The 23,713-nt window shown below is 41.2% G+C and overlaps 1 protein-coding gene across 1 annotated transcript in view; it reads left to right on the forward strand.

Moving 5' to 3' along the window:
• The window catches only part of LOC136436668 (FRAS1-related extracellular matrix protein 2-like), a 121,178-nt gene that overhangs the window by 16,556 nt on the left and 80,909 nt on the right, over window positions 1–23,713 (forward strand). The window contains exon 3 of the mRNA XM_066430849.1: window positions 6,591–6,680. Coding sequence (XP_066286946.1) covers window positions 6,591–6,680 — 90 coding nt within the window. The remainder of the gene's footprint in view (window positions 1–6,590; window positions 6,681–23,713) is intronic.

Genomic DNA, 23,713 nt, shown 5'->3' on the forward strand with positions numbered 1-23,713 from the left:
AACATCAATAAGAGAATTGGAAAAAATAGATACAGCTGGGAGGGGGGCTCTGCTTACATCAAACAAAAAGGTAGACTGCACAAGTACAAATTTAGATGAGAAGCTTTGCAATGTCATGCCCAAATATTTGTGGAAAAGAAACCAATTTTTGTTGCCTTAGTTACAAAGAGACCAATATGATTAAGCTGGAATTTTAGGTAAACTATTTGTAATTCTTTCTGTCCAAAATGTAGCAGCTGGACAACCCAAGCTACCCTTGGTCACCCCCTTCACCCCTGGGTTATCTTTGTATATTTTTGTTGTTACAAACCCTTGTCAGGGCAATATCCCCACAGCCTGATGAGGTGTTATTTACTACCTGTACAAGCTTTCAAGATTGCCGCCTGCTTGTTCAGCCTGTTATCTGCATTTTTGGGAGGAAGTAGGATTCTCTGGGATGGGAACTGCAAAAGGTTGTCCCACATTTGACTGTCCCCCATCGTGCGGTAATTAGTCCAAGCTGACAGGTTGATGCTGCAAGAGTGTGAAAGACAAGGCCGCCATTTGTACTGGTGATGAACTTGGGCTCATCTTGGGAATGCATAACAATCATCTCCTGGTATTCTGCTGCAGACTTGATGGGTGTTCGGAGGGAGGTGTTCTTTTGATAGTGAATCTGAGGTATAAAGAGTCATGGTAAATGTCAGCCAGTAAAGCTAATGCAAGTTTGTTGGAAGAGAACTTTCCTTGTCTGTTCAGAAATAAAACAAACAGAATTGCTTCAGGGAATACACAACAGTCATTATCTCCCATACTGGTCTGTGTTTTTTGGTGGAAAAATGGTGCCCTTTGGTTTGATGGCAAATGTGGGATGTTGGGCCTGACTGTGAGTGTGACATACCTATCAAGGAAGGTGGCTGCTGGCCAAGACAACCATCATTAGTTAAGTGGCAGTTGTTCCAGTGTTCTCTTGAAAGCATGTCTGTTTGTACTATGGTATTCAGGTCTAGGATGATGATCATGGTTATCTAATGCTAAAAGGAGGAGAGAGGAAAAAGATCTTACTCTCTTGTCACTGAAAGTAGATAAAGTCTTACGCTGGAGTCCTGAAATTTCTAGCTCATGCCTCATTCAAAGAAGAATGTGGTGGCGCTGTCCTATGAGTTATTATTCATTTTATGGTTATTTGTCATCAAAAATTTCCAAAATTAAAAAAAAGAAAATTCCAGAAATCAAGATGTAACCCATGAGGAATTGTATGTGAAGGAAACTAACACATCACACATTTTGGATTCATAGGTTGACAAAGGCTTAGACCAGGCAAATTGTTTGTCTTATACATTGTGATCTTACCTGGTTCTATCTATATACACATGTATTAGCATCTCTGTAAGGTGAAACAGGTGGAACTAAACCTGGATTCTCCAAGGATCAGACAAGACGACAGTAGAACTAGAAGACTTTACATAGGCGTAAGACGACTTTAAGGATCAGTTCCACCAACTTTCATGTGTTACCACTACTTAAGTTATAACATAGGCTGAACACAACCTCAGTTGAATGCTGCATACTGCATGCACAGAATCATTATGTAGGACAGCTTAGAAGTCAATTTAGAAGTCCTTAGAAGAACAGCTTAGAAGATCTATATACTAGTGGCTAACCAAGTAACAATAGTTTAGATTTTCAGCTACTTGTCAATTCTTGTGCCATCAAATGGTAACTCAGCAATCCCAAATCAAGAAGGACAATTCACTGTTTGTTTTTCTAATCAATTACAAGATCTTTTGTTTTCAAAGACTGAAAAGATTTTTTCACTGCTCCTTCATAAATCCTTTATAAATCCATGAGCAAAGAGTGTGCTATTGGCCAAACGGTTCCAGACATGCTTGCAGTCTATGGAAGAAGTACTCTCTACATAGGGGGAATTCCTGTACAGACAGGACGGTCCATCCTTCCATTGTCAGCAGCCGGTGCATGCAGTTCCCATCTAAACAATGATTAAGCTGACGAGATCATTTGTAAACTTGATTCCAACATTCTGTTGACAAGCAAACTGTTGATAAAAGTCTATCTCATACAAGCAAATGAAACACTCAGAAGATGATTTCAATGCTCGGTGAATCATGATCTCCAAGTGTAAATAGAGATGCTAAATTGTTCTCTCGATTTGGATTTATCGGCTTGAATGTTCTCCAACTTTGATGTCACAATACTAACGTAGCATGCTAAATGTTGAATGGGTACATACTCCTTCTGCCATCCATGTGCAAGGAAATCCTATGTTGTTTGCCATACATGTATCTCTCATTTGTCTTAGAATTTAAGTAAGTTCCCTGGGATGAAATATGCCAAGATTGGTATTGGTAAAGTCAGCTTGTTATGGTCTTCTTTGGATCGCATACAACAACTGAATTCACGAACGGCAGGATCAAGCGGCTTACTTGGTGCTTGTTCAAAATCCAATCATTCCCCTCCCCGTCTGCCATAATCAGGTCAATTAGAGCCCTTGGTTTGTGTGAGGGGCAGGAGTGTTTGTAGAGAGGTGGATGTGAGGGGTAGTCTTTCACAGTCCTGTACACACTCGGATGTAGGGCTCAAGTTGTTAAAATTTTTCTGAAGAGGTCTGCTGGCTTTCAAAAATGTGCATTTTGACAAAATACAATACATTGTTTGTTATCTAGTGGTAATAATGTTTAACTGTAGAGATTGATGCTATTTGATGAAATACAGTCAGGAGTGGGATATATTAATAAGAATGGGGTGAAGCAGCTTTTCTATACATAGGGGTGCTCTTTGAAATGGCAGAGCCTCAAATTTCCAAATAAAACATTCCCTGGCCAGAGGTAGTATTATCACTCATTACATGATCAATGTTTTTTAAAATAGTAGAGTCTCACAATCTATTCTTCTGTTCTGCATAGCTTACTAACTGCACTCTGATTCTTTGGAGTTTGAATTGGTAGGTCTATGATGTTGACACCATACCAATACAGTCTGATAATCCTACTATAGATCGTCTTTGCAAATATTTGTCGCATCACCACCTACAAACAGGGCTACAGGACAGCTGCCTGCCCTGTTCAGTACCCTGTCTTCCCAACCCAAATATTTGTACTGACAAACAGTATGGTCAAGATAGGTACTTATACCCAGCTTAGACTGGGACTGTTTGAATAAATTAAGGGGTGTAGAATTTTGTAAAGATTTTTTCCTGGAAAACTGGCTTTGCATTAGAATCTAGGACAAACTTGGTTTCTATGCTATCTGCAGAGAAAGAGGTTGAGGAAGACTCTGGGTTCTACCCTGCAAGACCAAATCTTAATGCACATCCCATACTGCCCCAGAAACTGGCTCTAACAAATCTGCCCAAATGGATTTGTATTCTGCTAGAGAGAGGAAAAGATTAAGAACTTCAAGGACTTCCTATAGGCTTCTTGCTTAGACACACTGTTGGAGATAGGAAGTCATGGCGGCAAACCTCTTCATCATTACAACAGGGAAAGCTTTCTTCTCAAGATGTTCTCTCCCTCACGTGTGCTCCTTAACAACTCAAGCGAATGAGATGTCCTGAGTAGGATTGCTCCCAGGCTAGCGTGTCTTAGATTAAAGTAGTCACAGCTTTGTCAAAACTTACACAGAGGCCAAGTGGACAACATCACGTCTTGCATGTTGTTTTATACTGAAAGGACATTACAAAGGAAAGAGGTTTAACAGATTCACACTTGCTTTTGTAGTTGTTAGAAGAGGAAAAGCACCTCTCGTTCATGTTCGGTTAAGCAGGAAATGATGCTGAGATCAAAAGGTTTCCTTTCTGCGCAGTTGAACTTTTGGGTTAGTAGGTTACAAATGTAGTACAGACAGAATGAGGGCAATTAGTTAAAGTGGACTCTCTACAAAGTGTGAACATTCTTTTGTTCACTCATTATGTCAAGAAATTCTCTATCGTATTGGTTGTATTGTACACTTTAACACAAAGAGAAACTGGACTTGCCACAACAGTATCTAAATCATTTTTATTGTGAATGAAATTCTCAGATTTAACTGTTGTGTATTTGGTGTGAAGGGCCGAACAAGTGGTTTTATGCTCTTGAAATGACCCACTTGCTGACTACCTGTTTGACGAGGGCTTAGCTAATTAGCATGACCCACACCTGTGTTTGAACTGCTCCCCTTACACCTGGGGGAAGGAGATGGTGGTCCTAAGAGCATGAGGTTTAGATGCATAAGTCCAACATTATGTTAACAAGCATGGGCACCCATATCTAAAAATCATTGTCTTTTATGAAATTGTGTACTTGGAAGTCAGTGGTTTATCAGAAATAAACAGACGAATGAAAAATGCAATTCCCTCTTTCCATCTGGAGCATTGATGTCATAGATCTACAATTGGCAGACTGCCATATTGGAATTGCACACTGGTACTGAATAGACCTAGCCTGGTTCCAGTCTCCTTGAGTCCCACAAGTCTTTATCTATTATGCAGTAGCCTATTCAGCTAATTACACCAGCTAAACCCTATGCTAAATAAAGGAAACCTAATCCACAGAACAAAGGACTGTAAAACACAAGCAGGATGTAGGGATTATCTCTACATGGTATTGTGCCATGATACTGGGACCACCTGGTATCTGATGACACTGCTTACACCTGTTCCTACTTCATTATCAGGGTCTTATCAGAGAGAGGATAGTAATCACCTCCTGTAGGTGTCAGGTACTTGAGTAGACTGTGGGGGGAGGTGACAGAAGTAGGTTGGAAAGGAACCTTACCAATTGCAAAGAGAGGAGAGGTTGGAAGGAGATTGTTACCTTCTGATTGCCCTACTTTCTGGTAGCTATCCCCTTCAGAACCCAGAGCAATAAAAAGATAGTAGTCATCTCACCATTTAAACCTCCCCTTGCTGTAGGCTTGTTCATTGATCAAAATTGAGTTGGTGTCAGTGTAGATGCTGTATCATGTGTATGTAGAGAGTTGAGTGTATCTGGTCATTGATGGATGAGTTTATCATGATCAGATCTGCTTGTCCACAGATGGCACTGTCAAGTTTTCTGCTACTTATAAGGGCTGCCAATTTGTCAAGGATGTTAGAACACTTGTCACCAAAGATTAGGAATTTGGAATGTATAATTAATGTAAAATAGTTTGATGATCATGAAAGTTACGACTGACCCACTCATGTTTGAATTATCAACTTTCAAGCCACTATCGATGGAGATTAACTTTCATTCTACCGGTATATTTTATGCATTTTCTTTTCAAAACCTTCCCCTATGTTAATTGTACAGGTAGCACAAAGGCAAATGCAGGTGAGGTTACTGTAGTACTGTAAGAAGCAGAGTGGGTGGCGCATAGGTGTTTACCACATACATCATATGTTTTGAATCCATGTGTGTACCTCCATTCTTTTGTATACAACCATAGACGTATGCTGGCATAAAAGAGATGGTAGCACATTGAATCATGAAAAGCCAGCCATGTTTGATATTGATTAATCGTACACACTACACCTGTTTATTTGTAGTGGTTATTCTTTGTCATGTCCAGACAAAAATAGCAAAGAGGGTCACTGTGTTTACAGGATATCCTATACCCATCACAAACTATGGCTGGGTCAGGGCAGCAAGCCAGGGGAGGGGGGCTCCAGGTCACCCTGTGCCTGATTTGGGCCTGATAGAGCTTTTTCTCCTACTGTTCAATGAACTTTTCATTTTGTTCTCTTGTTTAATGGAGTAAATGTTGTACTACAAGTATTGACCAGTTTTTAACTCCATTGCCCTACCATGCACGGCCAAACTTTGCGGGATATTAATATTCTCAAAGGTATATTAGATATAGTCTCTACCAGACTAACTACCCGCAAGAGACTAATTTGACAGGAGAGTTTGGCCACCATTGGGTTTCATTTGTAGGTGCAATCACTAAACCTTCCCGTGGACTGACTCTCCTGGCCAATCATTCCCCTTTTTTGCCAAATTCTGCAATCCAAACCCCCATAGGAAGGCCTGGCCGAGGCTATATTAGATACCTTCCTGCTATTACATGATCCAATCTACTTTTTACTCAGGCACACATTATGCATATTCTCCTGAGATTATTGAACTGAATGGTTATGGTTTGAGTCAATGTTCAAGTACCTAGTGAAAAGGTTCAACTGATAAGATGTTGACATTGGCACTGTCCATACAGTCTTCCCATAAATCCATCTTCCTCAGTCCCATCACTTTTCCATCTGTTTGCCCCCCTCCCCTCTCGCTACAGGGGGGTAGCCATTCAGCCCTGTGTAAACTCTGCTTTGACCCTAGGTTTAGATATTGCGCACTGCCATGTAGGTAAACATGGTAAGTTGATCAAAAATACAATTGGTTGTTGGTTTTGGCACCAATACTGAGGGCTGGCTGCACATTTACTTTCTCTGATTGATATTCAACATGGCTCAAAAGCGGGGCTTTGTCCCTTTTAAGTTTTGGATGAGAAAATTATCACCACAAATCAAAATACAAATACAAATATCCTGTTAACAGATGATATTTCTTCACTATTTTGTGGAAAGGTTTGTTGTGCATTGCCTTTGTTTTGTGAATAACCATGTTTTTATTGTTTCTATCCAGGCCAAATTGATGATATGCTGATCCACTATGTCATCCACGACAATGTCAACGCCACTAGTGACTCCTTTGTCTTCAAGGTCCAAGACAATGGTACGTGTCATCAATCTTCTTATTGATACTGAAGAGGAATGATGGAATTGACAAATTGATTGTCAATCATTGGTGTGTCTGTGTGTGTGTTTACAAAAGTGTGTGACTGTCCTTGTGTCCATCTGATTCTGAAACTGTGAAGTACCATCCAAATCAGTGAATATAGGAGTCTGCAGAAGAAGGTAGAAGATAAAGATGATTGAATATGTGGAATACGCAGCGATATCCCAGAGAGAGTGAGCTTGGAATAGAGTTGCATCTGTGCAAATCAACTCCTTTCTAAGTTCAAAGCACATTCTTCTTCAGGTGTGCTTGAAGATAATCTTACTAATGACTCTTTTGAAAGTCTGACATGCTCAGTGCCGACTTTGCGATGCCATTGCAAAATCAAAATGAGGTGGTGTTGATCAGACGTAATCCAGACTATCATTTTGTAAAGGTTACTAAGTCAAGTAACGGGCGAATGGCAATTTTTGTCTGCGGAATGCCAGCGAACAAAACCATGGTAAATCAGACCTTGCTGCGCCCAAAGAAAGGTTGCGCACCCGACATCGAATGAAGCTGGGAAAGGTTTTCCCAAACAATTGCTTGTTTTCCTTACAGTTCCCCCCTTTCTTTGCCAGGTCCAGCCAGGGATAGGTAAATATTTGGGTCTGCTTGTACAGTATTTGGATAGTCTATCAGGCCAGGTACGTTGCTTTGTTGCATGACCCTGAGGTTGTAATGGATATCGTTGCGTACATTGTAGCCCGTCAAGTTGAACCTGCCGGACGCATAGAATTAAAACAATGGCCGGCTCTCTGGAGCAAAATCCTCAAATTACTAATACATGTGGATGAATTCAAAGTCTCTTCAAATGGAGCTGACCCTGACGGCTGTGAAGTGACAGCACTTAACTTCCCACAATCTTGAGAAAGGCAGTTTTGGGTTGGCTCTAAAAGATCACGGCTGGGGGACCCAAAGTTGTCTACAACGATTAATCAGTTGGGAAAAACTCACTTGGAGTTTACTTGGTTGCATGGGTTCTTATAACTGTCCTCTTGGGTGGCCAGAACTCTATATCTAACATTACCTCTGTACATGAATTGTAGCAACTACATGTATACACATAGACTTCAACTCAACAGTGGGTGGAGGTTATCATACTTTAATCATACATGTGTATAATGATTTCATTTGCAAATGGTATTGCAAGATATTGTATGAATGAGAGCTGTACAGTACTACATTGTCAGCACACTCCAAGTAATTGTGTTGCCTTACAATATCTGCCATTTTTGAAGAAATGATTGATGACAGGATTATGTGAGATTTACGTAAAAGTCTGATAGATAAATTGCACTGAAGGATTTACAGCACTCACTCATTTATGTACAGTCTTTGTAATGCATTTAGCCTTGGTATTTAGCCAAGGATGGTTCCAGTATCCTCCTTGGCATTTAGAAGTCAATGCCTAAACAAAATGTCTCTGGCGACACATGATTCCTTCACACCATCCTGCAAGGTTCATTCTCACAAATACGACAAATACTTGACAAATTGTGAGAGCAAACTGTTTGGATTGGGTACTGCCCTATCCAGTGTCTTTTATGTTTGACACTGTTGTGTTAATTAACTGGTGTGATCCGTTTATTGACTGCCTTGTTAGTTCATTGAGGTGTGAAATCCTGTCAAAAATGCCCCATGCCACTATAGTGATTTGCATAAGAAATGAATGTGTATTACTAACATGTGTACATGCTTTTGTACAACACAAACCAAGATGGTTAGGCCTATGACCTCCTTGCGCGAACTTATTTGATTTATCCAGATCTTGGCAGGATATTATTATATTATAGCACATTTTCTCCTCTGCTTTTGAAACTCTATACAGTAATTGTATTGACCAAAATACAATACACTTCAATCAAATCATCCATGTTCTTCAGTATTTATCCAAGTCTACCTGAAGTGACATTGTATTAATATGATTATGAATATGCATTGAGATAAACAATCAATTAGATCCCCACAGAGAAGATAAATAGAACACCAATCCCTTATATCCCAAGGACATTGAATGCCTGAATGTCCCTACATGTTAGTTAGTGCTTGGTTAGTGCAATCAGAATCCAAGAAAATGTTCTTTCCCAGCATTTATCAGGGAACTGTGATGTTTCCATGTACCTAAATTTTGTGTTATGAAAACTTCCTGCTCGCTGAATGTGGAGTCGATTGGGATTGGGCTCTGTCATGCATTGTCAAAACAAGAGAGCCTTCTTTTCCAACATTTGTGATGAATTACAGTACTTAGTATGTTTCCGATACCAAATCTAGAAAAAAAAAAGATCTCTCATGATTATCTTGTTTACAAAACGTCTTGGCTTTCCAAAACGACCCCATGTCCATGGCAGTGAATACAATCAAAAGCCAAGGAAAGGGTTATGTCATGCCTAATGGATCTTATCTATGTATCTCGATACCAAATTTTGACAATGCTGAAGAAGATCTCTAATGATTATCTTGTTATGAAAACTTCCTGCTTCCTGGCGCCCCGCTGAGCTGCTCTTCCCCACTTGAACAGAAGCTCTGGTGTCAATCAACACCAATTCCAGGCTCAAGGTTGGGGGTCGGGACTCTCGGCCTGGAGGACATTCAATTTGACCAGATCACTGCACAAATCCAAATCTGATGGGCGACAAGTTGAATAGTTGCCTTGTGCGTACACCCTGTCATTGTCGTTTTCATCATCTTCCAACCACATTCAAAGGTGGTCAAAGATGGCCAATGGTTTATGTAATATGTATTTGAATATCTGTACAAAGTTAGCAACATTAATGCAGATGCAACATTTTCACAGGACAATTTAGTAACTCTTGATTTTCTAATGACCGGAGGAATGGTTTGCTTCAATTCAGCCATAAAAACTGCTAGTGGTGAATCAAATGACAACTGCAATTATGCTGCACTGACCCCCATGAAGGCTAAACAGTTGGAGATAATACATGTAGTTTGGTCATTAGAATGCCTTGCTCTGGGCAGGGGTGACATTGAGGCTTGATCACACTGTATGTATCACACTGCAGCTGGGTGACCACAGAACAGGGTTGAACAGGCCACAAATGAAATCCTTAGGAGGTAAATTAGATGAGTAGCTAAGATTTAAACATGTACACCCATGCCTTGTACAGAATTAAAGGGGCAATAGCTTTGGCTTCCTGGGTGATCTATTAGGCATAGATAGACTGCTACAAACCCAGCGACACATGTGGATGCTTGGGTAGCACCAGGGGGCTATCAGGAAGGAATAAGAAACAGAATATGTTGGGAAAGCTTTTATCAACCCTTCAACTTACCGTTGCACCAGCATCATATTTTCCGATTGCTGAATGAATTGGGTGTAACAGCGGATTGCTGTGAGGCATAGAAAATTATGAATCAAGAAGGCAGCTCCAAATACTCCCCAAATTATTTCATGATCAAGGCTGGACCATCTAAATCATGACTGATCGAAAAGTTAATTCGCCTCAGCCTCCAAGTTCCATCAGATTGTCTTGATAGCTCTTTATAGCCCAAGATTGATGGGAAGAGTCACCCTGTGTCCTCTCTCTCCCAGATGTTTTGCCAACTCCCTTTACTTTCCCCTTACCTCTGTCCAAACCGCAACAAATCCTATCAGCAACCTGTCACTGTTGTCTCCTTAGCTGATGTTTCACCTTGACTCCTGCCTGGGGTGGAAAGAACAACAGACAGTTGTAGTCCAAGGAGGTTAAAGAAAGTCTCATTTTAACATCCTTGTATAGTATTTATCCCTCGACTCCCACTAAGATCAAAGGGAGGAATACCTGTTGAGGATGCCACCTACTGTCATTTCTTGGGACAGCTGTCTGTAATCTCCAAGCAGAGGTTAGGCTCCGGCTTCTTTTGGTAGTCTTGACTTTTCAGGTGTTTTTATCAGGCTTTCTGTTTTACCACTGGTTTTCATTTTGTTTGGCTTGCAGACAAAAGGAAGACTTGAGAAAATAGAAAGCCCAATAAAAACACCTGAATAGACGTCTGTCTGCTTGAATAGTAAGACATCAGTGTAGGAAGGCCTTGCAGTTTTTACATGGCCTGGATAAAGATTGGGTGCCTTCTTGGTTAGATGTCTGCTCTGACAGAACCTACCCACCAATCAACCACTAGCAATGTAAACTAACAAGAGTGGTCCCATGATACAAGGCAATTTTTTTCAAACAATAGAAAGGAAGCATTTTGGAAAGTTTTGAAAAAGTTCTGCTGTTAGTCAGTTTTCACGTTTTTTAAAAATCACGTTCATCATAGATCTTCAGCTATGGTTACTACATTCCAGTTTGTTAGTTTCCGGGGGTTTGTCCTTGCACATACTTGTGTGCTTGTAGCATACAGCAAGAAAAGGAAATTGCGGAAGACTTTTGGACCTCGTAGCCTTGGTGGGTGCAAAAATATTCTTTTGTTGACGCCAAATTTAATGAGAATTCCAAAAGACTCTACAAGATTGATGAAAGTGTGTTGGGAGACTGTGTATGCCTCTCTTCAATTAGACTTCAGGGAACATTGAAATTTCACCTCAGCTGGAAAATGTGGTGGTGATGAGGCTAAATGTGTTTGTGTGGGGTGGGGAGGGGAGGGGTGATGAACACCATGGGTACAGTGTTTATCTCAGCTGTACAACACACAGCATAATGGCTACCCTGTCTGGAACAGGGAAGGGAGGAGAAGCCTTGCACATCTGGTCCCCACTTGTATCTGATAGTTTGTCTTTTATTCGAATCATAGACAAGCTTTATGAAAGGAACCATAGTTCGGAGGCGATAGCTGTCAGTACTGGTGGCACGGTTTTATTTGAAGATAGCTGTGGGAAGCGCAAGTCCTCCTTCTCCTTTGTGGTGAAACGGAACTCACATGTCCAGCCCCACTTTCTCAAGGCACAGCCCGCTGCCAAGAAGTTGTCAACTTCAACAGTCAAGATATTAAAAGGTGTCACAATACATCTTTGAAAGCCTCTCGATGAATACCATGTTATAACAGAGTGGGAGACTTTGCAACATCCCAGTTTGAGTAACATTGAAAGTCTGGAAAACTTCCAAGACCCAAGTGTGGTCAAGGACGGATGGCAGACATTATGGTGCCTGGTTTCATACCCTCTGCATTTATCATAAACAAAATCTCTTGTTGAAAGAACTTAACATTTATCATTAGCAAAGATCTTTTGTTGAAAGAACCACATAATTGACATAAATGGCCCTATGGGGGAGATGGGAACAGGAGTTATGCCCAGATTACACAGGTAGATTTCAGCTCAGGGTCCTGCTGGATTTATACCTATGTTTTCCACATGTTCTTTTTGGCAGGCCTCAGAAGCATTGTGTATGAATGGAGAGAAATGATGATAGCTCAGCTTTGAACCACGCAAGTTTGATAGTTCTTTAATTTCAATTTGGCCCAAACTTCATTTTGTGTGACATGTTTTGACCTTATTGTTTCCACTATGCATTGAAACAGTGCAGATTTCACCCTGTAGACTCTGGCGCCTTTGATCAACATTTACAAGAAGTCTTATTCAGGTTCCCAATTTAAACACTTGCTTTTACCCAACTACAAATTCAGTTAGCAAGAGCTTTTCCAGCGATATCCTCTTAATCCTTGATCGTAACTCTCATGCCTGAAACTTACTTATCCTTTTTAGCAAGCTTTGAAGTGTAAGATGAAGGTCCTCGAGGATTAGATAAGATGAAGCTCCTGGAGGATTAGATAACTGTTTGTTTCTGTTTCAGGAAGGGTTTGTGATATCTTGCAGATGAATCAAAATCAAAAGTTTTCCCAGACATCAGACTAAAAGCAGGTGAGCTTGTGTTAGAGGAGGCTGATTAGAGGAACTTCTGATGGGTTGGAGGAAAGATTTATCTGGAAAGGAAATTTCACCAGAAGAAAGCTGATAGTCTAGACAGTCATGAACTTACTTTGGATCAACACAGCCAAGTGGCTGTCCAAAGGTATTACATGTACCTAAGTCCAAACATTTTGAATATATCCTTGCCAGCATCTTTCCGTATCCAGTCTTTTACTCTGTGAAGATCTCTGAAGTTTATCCCATTGGCATCTCACCTTTCCTCAAGGATCTCTTGTGTTTACAGAGGGAAATGTCTGCCCATATTATAACTCCAATATAGTTCACCCAGTTTCTGTTCCTCCAATACTAAAGTAAAGGGTTGAGCCCCAAAATATTTTCTCTAATCAGAGACCCACCAATCAGCAGGCAGCCTTGTTAATTCCTGGCTCAGGGCAGGAAGGATTGGAATTTCAGCTGATTTAATTGGGATCAGCAAGCAAAATAATGAGCTTTTCTGGGAGGATTAAATCTGTAGTCCCCAAAGTGGTGATGTATGGGGATTGCATGGATTGGAATGTTAGACAGGCTGCCTTTGTTGAAAAAGGACTGCCTTTGGGTCCTCCATGCTGGGAAGGGAAGATGCAGAGGAGTCCTCTTGGTGGGCTGCTCCAACAAATTTACTCGTTTTCATGCCACTCCATAGAAAATCAATGCAGGAAAAAGAAGTGAGACCCCAGTTAAAGAGTTCAAGAGTTCAAGACTAAATGATTTTGTTTTCAGAGAGGATCAATGTATTGAGCTAACCTAGCTCCAAGATGAGTTGGTTTAAGGGCACCAGATTTGTATTAATGATGGGTTTAAGCAACAGGGGGAAGTACAGTTTATATAGCATTCTCTTACCACAGTTGATAGCTGTGAAAATATAAGGTTCCTGTCTGTCCTCCTTTCCTGTTGTGAGAGTAACATGAGCTAAGGAGAGCTCTAAGGACCCCCCAGTCCTTCAAAGTAATACCTCCTAATGCTAACACCTCAGTATAGAGGGGACTCCCAACTATAGCATGTCTAATTGTCGGCTGATGCCATTTTAACTGCATGACTGAAGCTTCAGCTAAAGATGTTCATGGAATATTTCCTTTGATTAACGAGTGTTTGATGAAGTTGGATGCTATGATGGACAGGAAGATAACTGATTAGTATTTTGTGAAGGAAATGACAATTTTGACATATCAACAGTTAGTGCAAATAATTTCTTATCTCACTTTGCATTTTCTTTCAAACGTATATCATAACAATGTCTTTGACAAATTCTTCTCCATTCAAATGCCCTATCTTTGCCCGGCAGCAGTTTAATCAAAATACCGGATACTACTAAGGTTTATGTCATATTAAACTTAGAGGGGTCACTCTAAAGCGAATGGTTCTCCTGAGTAATGATGTCCAGATTGGATTGTTTGTGTAGAAATTTTTGGGTAAAGTTCCAGAAATACCAGGAGAACTTCCCATAAAGCGTAACCAATCAGCAATGGGGCCTCACACAGTGTCCTGGTGTAATGAGGACCGATTACTAGGGACAAGGGTCAAGGGTTAGGAACTGACCAGTTGAAGTCCAACAGAGAATTCAATCAGAATTTTATGGGGTGAACCCAAGAGTGACACGAGCATGAAAGTAGTTCTATCAGTTTATAGATGCGTGATTAATAGTCATGTTGTTTTAATACTTTAATGGCTTCAAAGTGTGTTGTGGATGGCTACATTGCTCTTTTACAGAATGTTTCAAAAGGTTTCCTAAAAGACATGCCGCTTGGACTTGATACTGTAGGAGACTGACAGCTTGTCATGTCAAGGGTTATACCATGAAATGTGTTACCCTAGAGAGGAGAAAATCAAGATTTTATAGTGGATCCAATCATGTATGCATGAGAAACGATTGAAGATTTTACATTGGACCAGTAAAGACAGTAGTGTGTATAGCAAGGTGGCAGACTGACTTTTCTGGATGTACAGTCCTCAATTTCAGTGATGGTCAGCTTGAGTATGTAACAAGAGAAGTGCAGGACACCAGGATAGACAGGGGAGGAGAGTCCACCCTGAGGTTGGCCTGTCAGCATGATTTTATGGAAATAGAGATCAGAAAGCCCGGCTGTGTCATGGATGACAAACAGATGTAACCCTGATCATCCAGCTGTCATGTCTCCCATCACGGATGATGCTCCATCTGTCTGCAAGTATGATGCTGGTCAGGGGTCTGCATTTGTGTTTGGGATTCTTGGTTGTCCATCTATTATTGTTAGAGATTAGAAGAAAGAAAACCAACTGACTGGAAAGATTTCCTGGTATGTGCAGATAATGAAATGCCCAAGCACGCTCTCATTAAATCTTGAAGAAAGATGGACAGCACCGGTGTTGGTTAGTAGAGGTAATTAAGATTTTTTGTGTCACAGTCCTGTTATGAAATAAATGTAACAGAGTGTACTTGTGTAGTTATGTTCAACTAGAGGGCTGCCCATAATCAAATTACAGGTAGGTGCCAAAGAATGCCTTAGTGAAAAAAAGGAGCGTTTGCTATGTGAAATACTGTATAAAGATTATGTTGTTGCAATTCAAATCAAAGTCAAACTTCACATTACCTAACCTTGAGACAAAGGCATGATGCCTTTTGGGGGGCTACAAGAAGTATATACCAGAAGATGAATAGGAAAGCTCATGAAAATGACATACATTTTTGTTTTCCCCTTCCTCCAACGGGAGAGGGAATCATAGTTACAGTACAGGATAGATGTGCGCTACAAACATGTCCACCTGTTCCGCAGACTGCAGGGGTAACCTTCCAGACATCTGACTTCCTCCTCTGAGGACTTTTCCAGACATCTTACTTGATCTTGCAGTGCCGTGTCTATCTAAACCTCCCAAGACAATGGCTGAACAGTACTTTTACTTACCTACAGCCTTTTCTTTTCACCAGTCTTTGAAGTTCTATATCTTTCCAGCACTTGGCACTTTTCCTTGCACCAATATTTGTCTTACCTGGCGTGACAACAGATACAGCAAGTTTGTAATGTTTCTGAACTTCAAGTGTCGAACAATGTCTTGCTGTTTGCTTTACATCTTAGAAAAACAAAGTGGGGTGTCTACTAACAGTTAATCTTTCAAACATTTCATCCTTGATAGGGTTTTCACAAGAGTTATCTGAGACTTTTAGCTTATTGTGTGGTATCCAATAAAAACTCACAAGGTGGTCTTTTGTTATCAGAAACCTTCCCTCCCTTGCCATGACTGAAACCTAGCTCCACCCTCTTTGGCCTTCAGAATGTCTAAGGAAGTGATACTTCTTTGATTGCTAGCTGATAGGAAACCCAATGATAAGAGGCAATCCTTATCAGATTCCTAATCATGAAACACTTATGAGATGATTACTGCAATTAAGCCCACCAAAACCAAGTGATGAAAAGAGAAGGATGGGTGTGTTGGTAGAGTAGACAATAGACCTGGCTTCAATTTCAGTGTTTCAACCTTGTAGTGTACCTCTAACATGGTCGTCTGATAGAAAGCCTTGATAGGAAAAAAGGATTCTGTTTGATACTGTACTGTAGGCAAACAAAAGGCATACCTGTGGTCCCCTGAGTATTTGGGGTGGCACCAGTGGGTAGTTGTAAGGACATACCCACCAAGAGTTGACTGATAGACTGTACCATGACTGAACAGAGGGGTGTTTTATCAGTAGCTTTTATACTATACTTCACAATGGATGCCACACTTAAAAATCTGTAATCTCTAAGCAGAGGTTGGTGTGGAATATCATAATATTTTCTGATAGATTGGCTTTTCTGGAAGTCTCCTCAGAGATTTGTTTTCCCCAACATCTGCTTGGAGATAATAGAGGTAGAAATGTATAGGGGCATGAAAGAGACATGTTACAGGGAGAAAACGTCTGTTAATCATTTCTTGTCAAACAAACCAGATATCATCCCTGTCACAGACAGTAATCAAAACTACCTCAGAATACAACAAAGAATGCCCCAAAAGCCTGGTAAGACCAAGTCAGGTGCAACAGTGCATGGGCAATGTTTTGGCAGTGGGTATCTTTTTCCATACCTTCCATTGCCATCATCTTGATTGATAGGTATTGAGAAATGGTCCCTGCCAATCTAAGGGCCTCTTTACACCTACGACATTTTAGAGTCGTGCGATCATCGTCGTGGGCGACGTCGCCGGCGACGGTATTTTTTGGCCGTCTAAAGACGATCAAAACAATCGTACGACGGCAATAAACGGGAAATCCTCGAAATGTCGTGCGACCACCTCGGACCCAGTCGCACGACGTTCAGCGGGGGGGCCTGTGGCTGTGTTTTTCTCGTCTAAAGAAGAATCGTCGCCGGCGACGGAAGTGGGTGATATGGTAATAAGCCTACAGCGTGCTGTTTCCTGTCCGGGAAGGAAAGTTTCTATCGTTTTCTTTGTAAATATGCATGCAGTTAGCAATGGAAACATATTTTTCTCGTCCGAAACCGGTTACTAGTATTCCGGCGCGACGCCCTGCTACCAGTGGCTACTTCTCTAGTATGCCCCTATTCCTCGATCCCCGGGACATCCCCGGCGGCGGCCACGAACTCGGGTTAAATCCCGTCCGTCTCTGTACCAGCTTCAATCTCTTTCTTTGTTGAGTACCGTTCTCAACGTCTCATCTGCAGGGCAACAGTTGTTGCAAAGTCAGTAAAAGCTTCATCTTTTGACGAAAACAAGCGGTTCCCCCGCCATTTTGAATTTGAGCGCAAGAGTTCACCTTGAGTCACACGCGCACATCAATGGAATTCTGCGCCGCGGGGGTCCCATGATATTTCCTGACCGTGTGTCTAAAGAAAACCGTCGCTTACGACGATGATCGTACGACCTTATAACATTGTAGGTCTAAAGTGCGCCTAAGAGACACCAAACAAAGTCTAAATTGAATGCCATGAACACATTGCAAGGGGTGAAAAAATGAAAGCCATGCCTTCGAAGGCTTGACTGACAAACAAAAAGAAAAGAACAGTTGACTGTGCATTCCTAAGGATTTTAAGTGACTATTAAGGTGGTATTAAGAAGTGATTAAGTGGTATGTATTGAAAGATATGTCCTGATGTCCATTTCCTATCTCTGAAGATTCAATAGCACTTTGTAGATACTGTCTTGAAAGTTGGTGTAATGTGACATCTTATAACTGTGACAGAGATTTGCAGATTTATTGGGAAATTGGCTCAAATGTCAAGCTAAGCAGTTTACCTGCATTTTTCATCATCATGATGAGTCCCTACCCAGTTCCAAGTTTATCCCAAAACACACCTTTTCATGAAATAGCCTTCGCCTGATGTCATTAGATGCCCTGAGAAAGAAAGACTATCATCAATCAAGATAGTCCTCTGACAGGCTTCTCAAGATTGCAGTATCAATTTTCTTAGATGACAACGCATTAATCTTGACAGTTTGCTAATTGCTTCATGAAAGAGCCACTTTGTTACAGAGCCACTTTGTGCTGAGATGTGTAGTACTTTCACTCTCCAGGATATGATTTTAAGTGTACGTGTTTGGTCATTTCCCACTACCTAATAGGTTTCTTGATCAAGTTCATTGTATAAACCAAACCCTTGACCCAAGATGACCCCCTGAATAGAAGGTTAATGGTTTGAGACACCTATAGGAGCAGGGGGGCACCTTTTGTAGAAAATACTTCCACCATGGCGGTAATAAAAACTCTCCATTGACCAGCAACTGTGATGGTCACATTGGTGAACAATGAACCACTATAGAATAGATGGACCTTGAAATTAGCAGGAAAGAAAGACTTCAAGGACGATTAACAGGTGGAATTTCGGCTGTAAGAAGAAAGAAAATAGAAAATGTCATATTCTATATCAGAAGTCTCAGATAGAAAGTTAGCTTGAAATTTAGTGAACATAAGAATGGCATTTTAGATCTATTCATTCTCAAGTTGCTCCTTTTTATAACAATGGGAAATACCTTAGAACTCGGAATCAATTGACTGCAAAATTGACTGAAATGCTTTTGAAATAGATGCTATTGATGCTCCATGATGCTTGACGGGTTCAACATAGGGCCACCCAACGTTCAGGTTGTTTTACCACCAGTATCCGGGTTAGTTGTGCCGCCATGTTTCAGCTGGGAGGACTCTCTTGTCCTATAGTCACTTCTGTGGAGTTCAGGTGCCTCCAAACAAGCAAAAAATAAACCAAGAAGTAGGTTTACTCTCCAGTGTCTACCAGACCGAGGTGCTGTACTACAACTTCAACTACCACTTAAAGTCAAATGGCGCAGCTGCTTAGAACAAGTCAAAGTAAAAGACCTTTGTGTGGAGGCTTTGTTACCAGTATCTCTGACCTTGAAATCAAACATTTATGTAAACTCAGGGAATGCGTAAATGGGGACCTCTTCTCAGATCTTTCTCTGCCAGCAACACCATGTCCATAGTTCCAGAAAGGCGCCCCAGTGTTTAGTAATCAGGGAGGGGAAAGTGCATGTATTGGTAGTGTAAACTGTTCCATGACGGTGAAGTTAAGGGCCAAGCCCAGGTGAACAAAGCAGTGGCAGCAGGTCAATGGAAAGTGCCCCAGTGTTGATCAGAAGGATCCAAGTAGCAAGGTCACTACAGGTCAGCAGCTGTGTTTATTGCTGGGGTGAGGGCTTCCAAGTTAGGCAGGGGTTGGTGTGCACCACCATGCAACTTGATGTTTATGGCAAGATCTGTAGCAAATGTCTGTTTGAATGAACAAAGAAGCATATTCCTTGAACTGGAATTGTCTGCATTGTTTCCGACTCAATCAAGGATGTTTCATTTTTCTATAATAGAAACCAAATTCGCAACTAGGCCTGCACACGACTGGAAAAGAGTCGCATTGTCCTATCGGAGAGGTATGTAAAGCATTGCACTAAGAGCTAATGAAAAAGCGTCATGCTTCCTCCTCCTCTGAGGTTCCACCTTGGCTTTACCTAGTAGCAGCCAAAACGTTTTGCAATTGTTCCTCCCCCTGCTCTCAATTGGTTTCCTGGCCTGTCAACCCGGATTATCTGGCTCAACAGGAAACATGAACTTAAACATGATCAGGTCCACCCTGCCCTTGTAGTTCCCTCCCTAATTACTCCACCTTAGTGGTCCAATCCTGCAGTGTTTTCTGAGAAGAGAATCTTACCTTTTCTTTTGTAATTTGGCAGGAAATTAATGACTTATTTCCCAGGTGGTGATAGAAAATTAGACACAGTGTCTCGATTTTTCCGCTTTGTAAGAAAATTGGATAAAAAGGGGGAGGAAACCTAGGGTCTACCTCATTATTCATATACCCAGTGGAAGTTGCACCTCCCTGGGTCATGTTATTCCAGTTGTTTGGAATTAAGCAAGGTTCCCAACCCAGGAAGTCATCAAGGAAGACTTGTCAAGATGACAAATGAGAAGAAAACAGTTTAGGACAGTCACATAATGGAAAAGACAAAGAACAGTGTTTGGCAGAAAACCATTCAAGGTACTCTCAAAGCCTATCAACCAGTCACTCACAAAGATCACTCACAAAGAAAAGGAGGAGAACCTTGATCAAAACCATTCTTGTAGGAAACTTGCCAGAACTAAACTTCCTATTAAATTGTAATCTCTTCTAAGTTCCCTCTAAAGAACATCACACACAGATAAGAACCACATCATAAGTTGTAAAAGGTATCAATAAAGTCAATAATGAACACAATGCTGAAAAATGTCCAGGAAGCTATTATCTATATGGCCTATGAAACAATATGATATTTGACTTGTTTCTGGCATCTGTTAATATTGACTAACAGTACTCCCCCTCCCTCTCTCCATTCCTATCTTCTCTTCATGTCGTAAATCTGTAGAAAAGTTGTGGACTCTGCAATGCCCTGTAACATGTTATCTGTTCCCCTTTGCTCTGCATAGTTTCATGCCAAAGGGCTATGTTACTGTTTCCATTTCAACATCTGCTCTGAATTGAGGAGGATTTTCCTCACCTTGTCCTGGTATTAATGTTGTCTTTGACACTTATAATTTCGGTATTGTTTTCTAACAACATAGGAAGATATGGGATGCACAGGAAGTTATCATTGTGACAGTTGGCCTCCTTGGATTATGAAATTAGCATTGCAACTCATATTACTTCATCATATGCTTTGCATTTCACCCTTGTTGCTTTTGAGTGTCTCATTGTGTAACTGCATAACTGCGGGTAACAACAACTTGCCGGCAGTGAACCACAGAATCTGTAGAAACAGCAAGGAAACTTGCTTATTTTTGTCCCAGGGAGAGGGAACTTTCTTCTTTATCTTACCTCTTAAACCTAAATCTTTATCATTCAAATGTTCTTAAGCCAGCTTTTCGCTCTTCCGTTCTCGCCTTACCTAAGCAGATTTTTACTGGCACTGTTTAAGTCTTTCATCAGATGGTGTCTTGTTAGCTTCAGAAAATGTTAACAGACAACCTTGCCTTATGTCTACCCTTTGTTCCTGTTCCACAAAAAGGTGACATATAGGTAGGGCATAAAGCATAGGAAGGTCCAAAGCTGTGAACAATAACATTTAACATGTGATGACAAAAGCTTAAGTACTTGATGCGTTTACATGGCAATAAATGTGACATTTACTGGACAGCCGACAATGGACAAGATTATTGAAAAGTACAGAAAGCCCTTGTGAAATAACATTGTGAAGACCAGGAGGGATTGAGGGCACAGTTTGCATGTTGTATGAGAAAACAGAGGAGACAAGAGTCAGTATTTTAGGGTCATTAAGGTGCCCTGTATGTTTTCTTCTGGTGGAGGCCAGACCTGCTGAGGTAGTGATGCACAGGTTCATACCATCGGAAGTGTCGCCAGTGAGTGACGAGTGAGGATTTCCACTTCCCCCAACATCCCTTCTCTTCACACAGTGATTCTTGCATGTGCTTTTCTATGTGGGATTTCTAAGTTATGGTTCCTGGTTAGTCTGTCAAATCATATGATTAGAACTTTTATAGACCAAATTATTCACTTGTTCCCCAATGCCAACATATTGACCACAAGTTCATGAAGAGGAAAGGCCAATGCTAAAGCGTTGCTCCAAAGTTGTAATTTCGTGCCAACCTCTCTCCTGAAAGTTTTCAGCTGGAGAAAGGATGCAGCTATATATAGATAGAGAATAGGAATTTCATTTCAAATGGAAGGAGGACTCTGGGAAAGGTGCAGGAAAGATGATGGTGGTGGAAAATTTCATTTTCAGTCTTTGATGGCATTAGTCCCAATTGTAACATGATGAGTGGCAAGAGAGGAAATGAAAATGAAGGCTGGAGCCACTGGACCTTGCTGGGTGATGGGTAGTTGCAGGGGGTGTCTGCATGGAGGATGCTCACAAGTCCAAAAAAACTGTGCTCTTTTAATATGATAATGGGCTTTAGATGGCCTTGATTATAGGTTGTTGGCAAGTGTATGAGTTATAAGTGTTCTGGCTATTATCGGGTAATCAGAAGGTTTATCTGAGGTCATCGGAAGGTTAATACAGTCTGAGCCCTTGTCTTACCAGGTGGGGGAGATCAAAGGGGAAGAGGAGATTATCACTTTTGGTCAAAGGCTTGGTCACTTACGTGGAAAGACAAGGATAGGATGACAGAAAATCATGGTGGCTAATCCTCATCCTACAAGATTGAGGAAGTTTTATCCTATCAATATGAAAGTTGTAGTTTTTGGTGCTTATATGCTGAGTAAACTGTCTTGTCTTGGTAAATTGCATGCTCATAATGCTGCTTGAGTGTTGGTGTGAGGAAATATTGTGTATCTGAGGGTTGGAGAAGATCTCTTTTGTTCGAAGGCTTATTCACTTTGAGAAGAAGACTAGCACAAGATGACAGTAAATCCTTTTGCGTACGCAGGGCCAAGAGTATTGTATATCCTACAAATTGTATTGCTTGGTGGATAAATAAACAGTGTTAATTTGGTAAATTTCAAACGTCTTAAGTGTCTATTCTAAAGAAGAGATGCCTGTATGTGTAAGAAAAATGCCTTGAAGACTTTGCAGGTGGGAGTTGTCAAGGGCAGTCAGGGAGAAGCACCGCTGGTTGACTGATCTCAAATTTGACCTGGTAAATGAGTTCTTCGTGATAGATGCGTTATCAATGATTTCCTATCTCTTGTTTATTGTAGATGAAGTATTGGTAACAGGCCATACTTGTATACACATACAGCTCCATTACATACACATTATTTTGCAGACATTTTGAAACATCTCTGCTGCTGCCCACACATTTAGACATGAGAGTATAGAAATGGGGTCACTCCATGGCTACTCTCAACATCTCCTCTCACCATCCCCATCTTGATGGCCAGTTTTAGGTCCTGTGGAATGGTGGCTGTTAATTTAATGTGATGAGAGATGGACACCTAGGCAGACTTTTAGAGGTTTCCCTGCAGCGTAGTCAGAAGTCATGGTGTCTGTGAGACTAGCTCCCAGCTGCCATACATAATTCATTCAAAGTATGGGAAAGTTTCCCCCATGAAATCTTAGCGCAAGGTACAACATTGCAGAGATTAGAGTGGCCACCCATACAGTTACTGTATAACAGGTAGTTTCCCCCTACATTGGTTGTTGTGCTGTTATCATCTGAATGGAGTATTATGTATCTGGGTAGACCTTAGCCAAAGGTCTCCTGGTAGTTTCCTTCGTACATTTAACTACAGGTTTTTAGATTGGCCCCTTTTTGGGGATTCTCATCCTGGAAAACATCTATTTCACACAATAGATCTTTGTAGTGTTTAAGTCTGTCATCACCTGAGGCTGCTACCTGTGGGGAGGGGGGAGGGAGCCCACCACCCCAGACTGACTCTTTATGATTTTCAGATGTTGGCCAGGAGATGTCCACTGGGTCAAGGGCAGAGGTGGGGGTTTGGCAGGCAGGGTGGCAGATTATGGCTCTGTAAGTGGTGTAATTACCAGGAATAAATAATGTTATAGCAGCAACAACGACTTGTTCATAAAATCAGGTTTATTAGGAGTGCGGGAAGAACGAGGCGGGCTGCAGCATCCTCAGTGCAGTAGCATGCTAGCAATGTTCATTGAGAAAAATTGATAATCCTACTTGTGGAGCACAGGGTCTTGGGTTCAAACCTTGGCCTAGCTGTTGGTGTCTAAAGTCTGACTTGCATGCTACTGGTGGGGGCTGCCGTCCTTTAGACAGGACATAACA

The sequence above is a fragment of the Branchiostoma lanceolatum genome, chromosome 6 (genome assembly GCF_035083965.1).
Source record: "Branchiostoma lanceolatum isolate klBraLanc5 chromosome 6, klBraLanc5.hap2, whole genome shotgun sequence".
Taxonomy (NCBI): domain Eukaryota; kingdom Metazoa; phylum Chordata; class Leptocardii; order Amphioxiformes; family Branchiostomatidae; genus Branchiostoma; species Branchiostoma lanceolatum.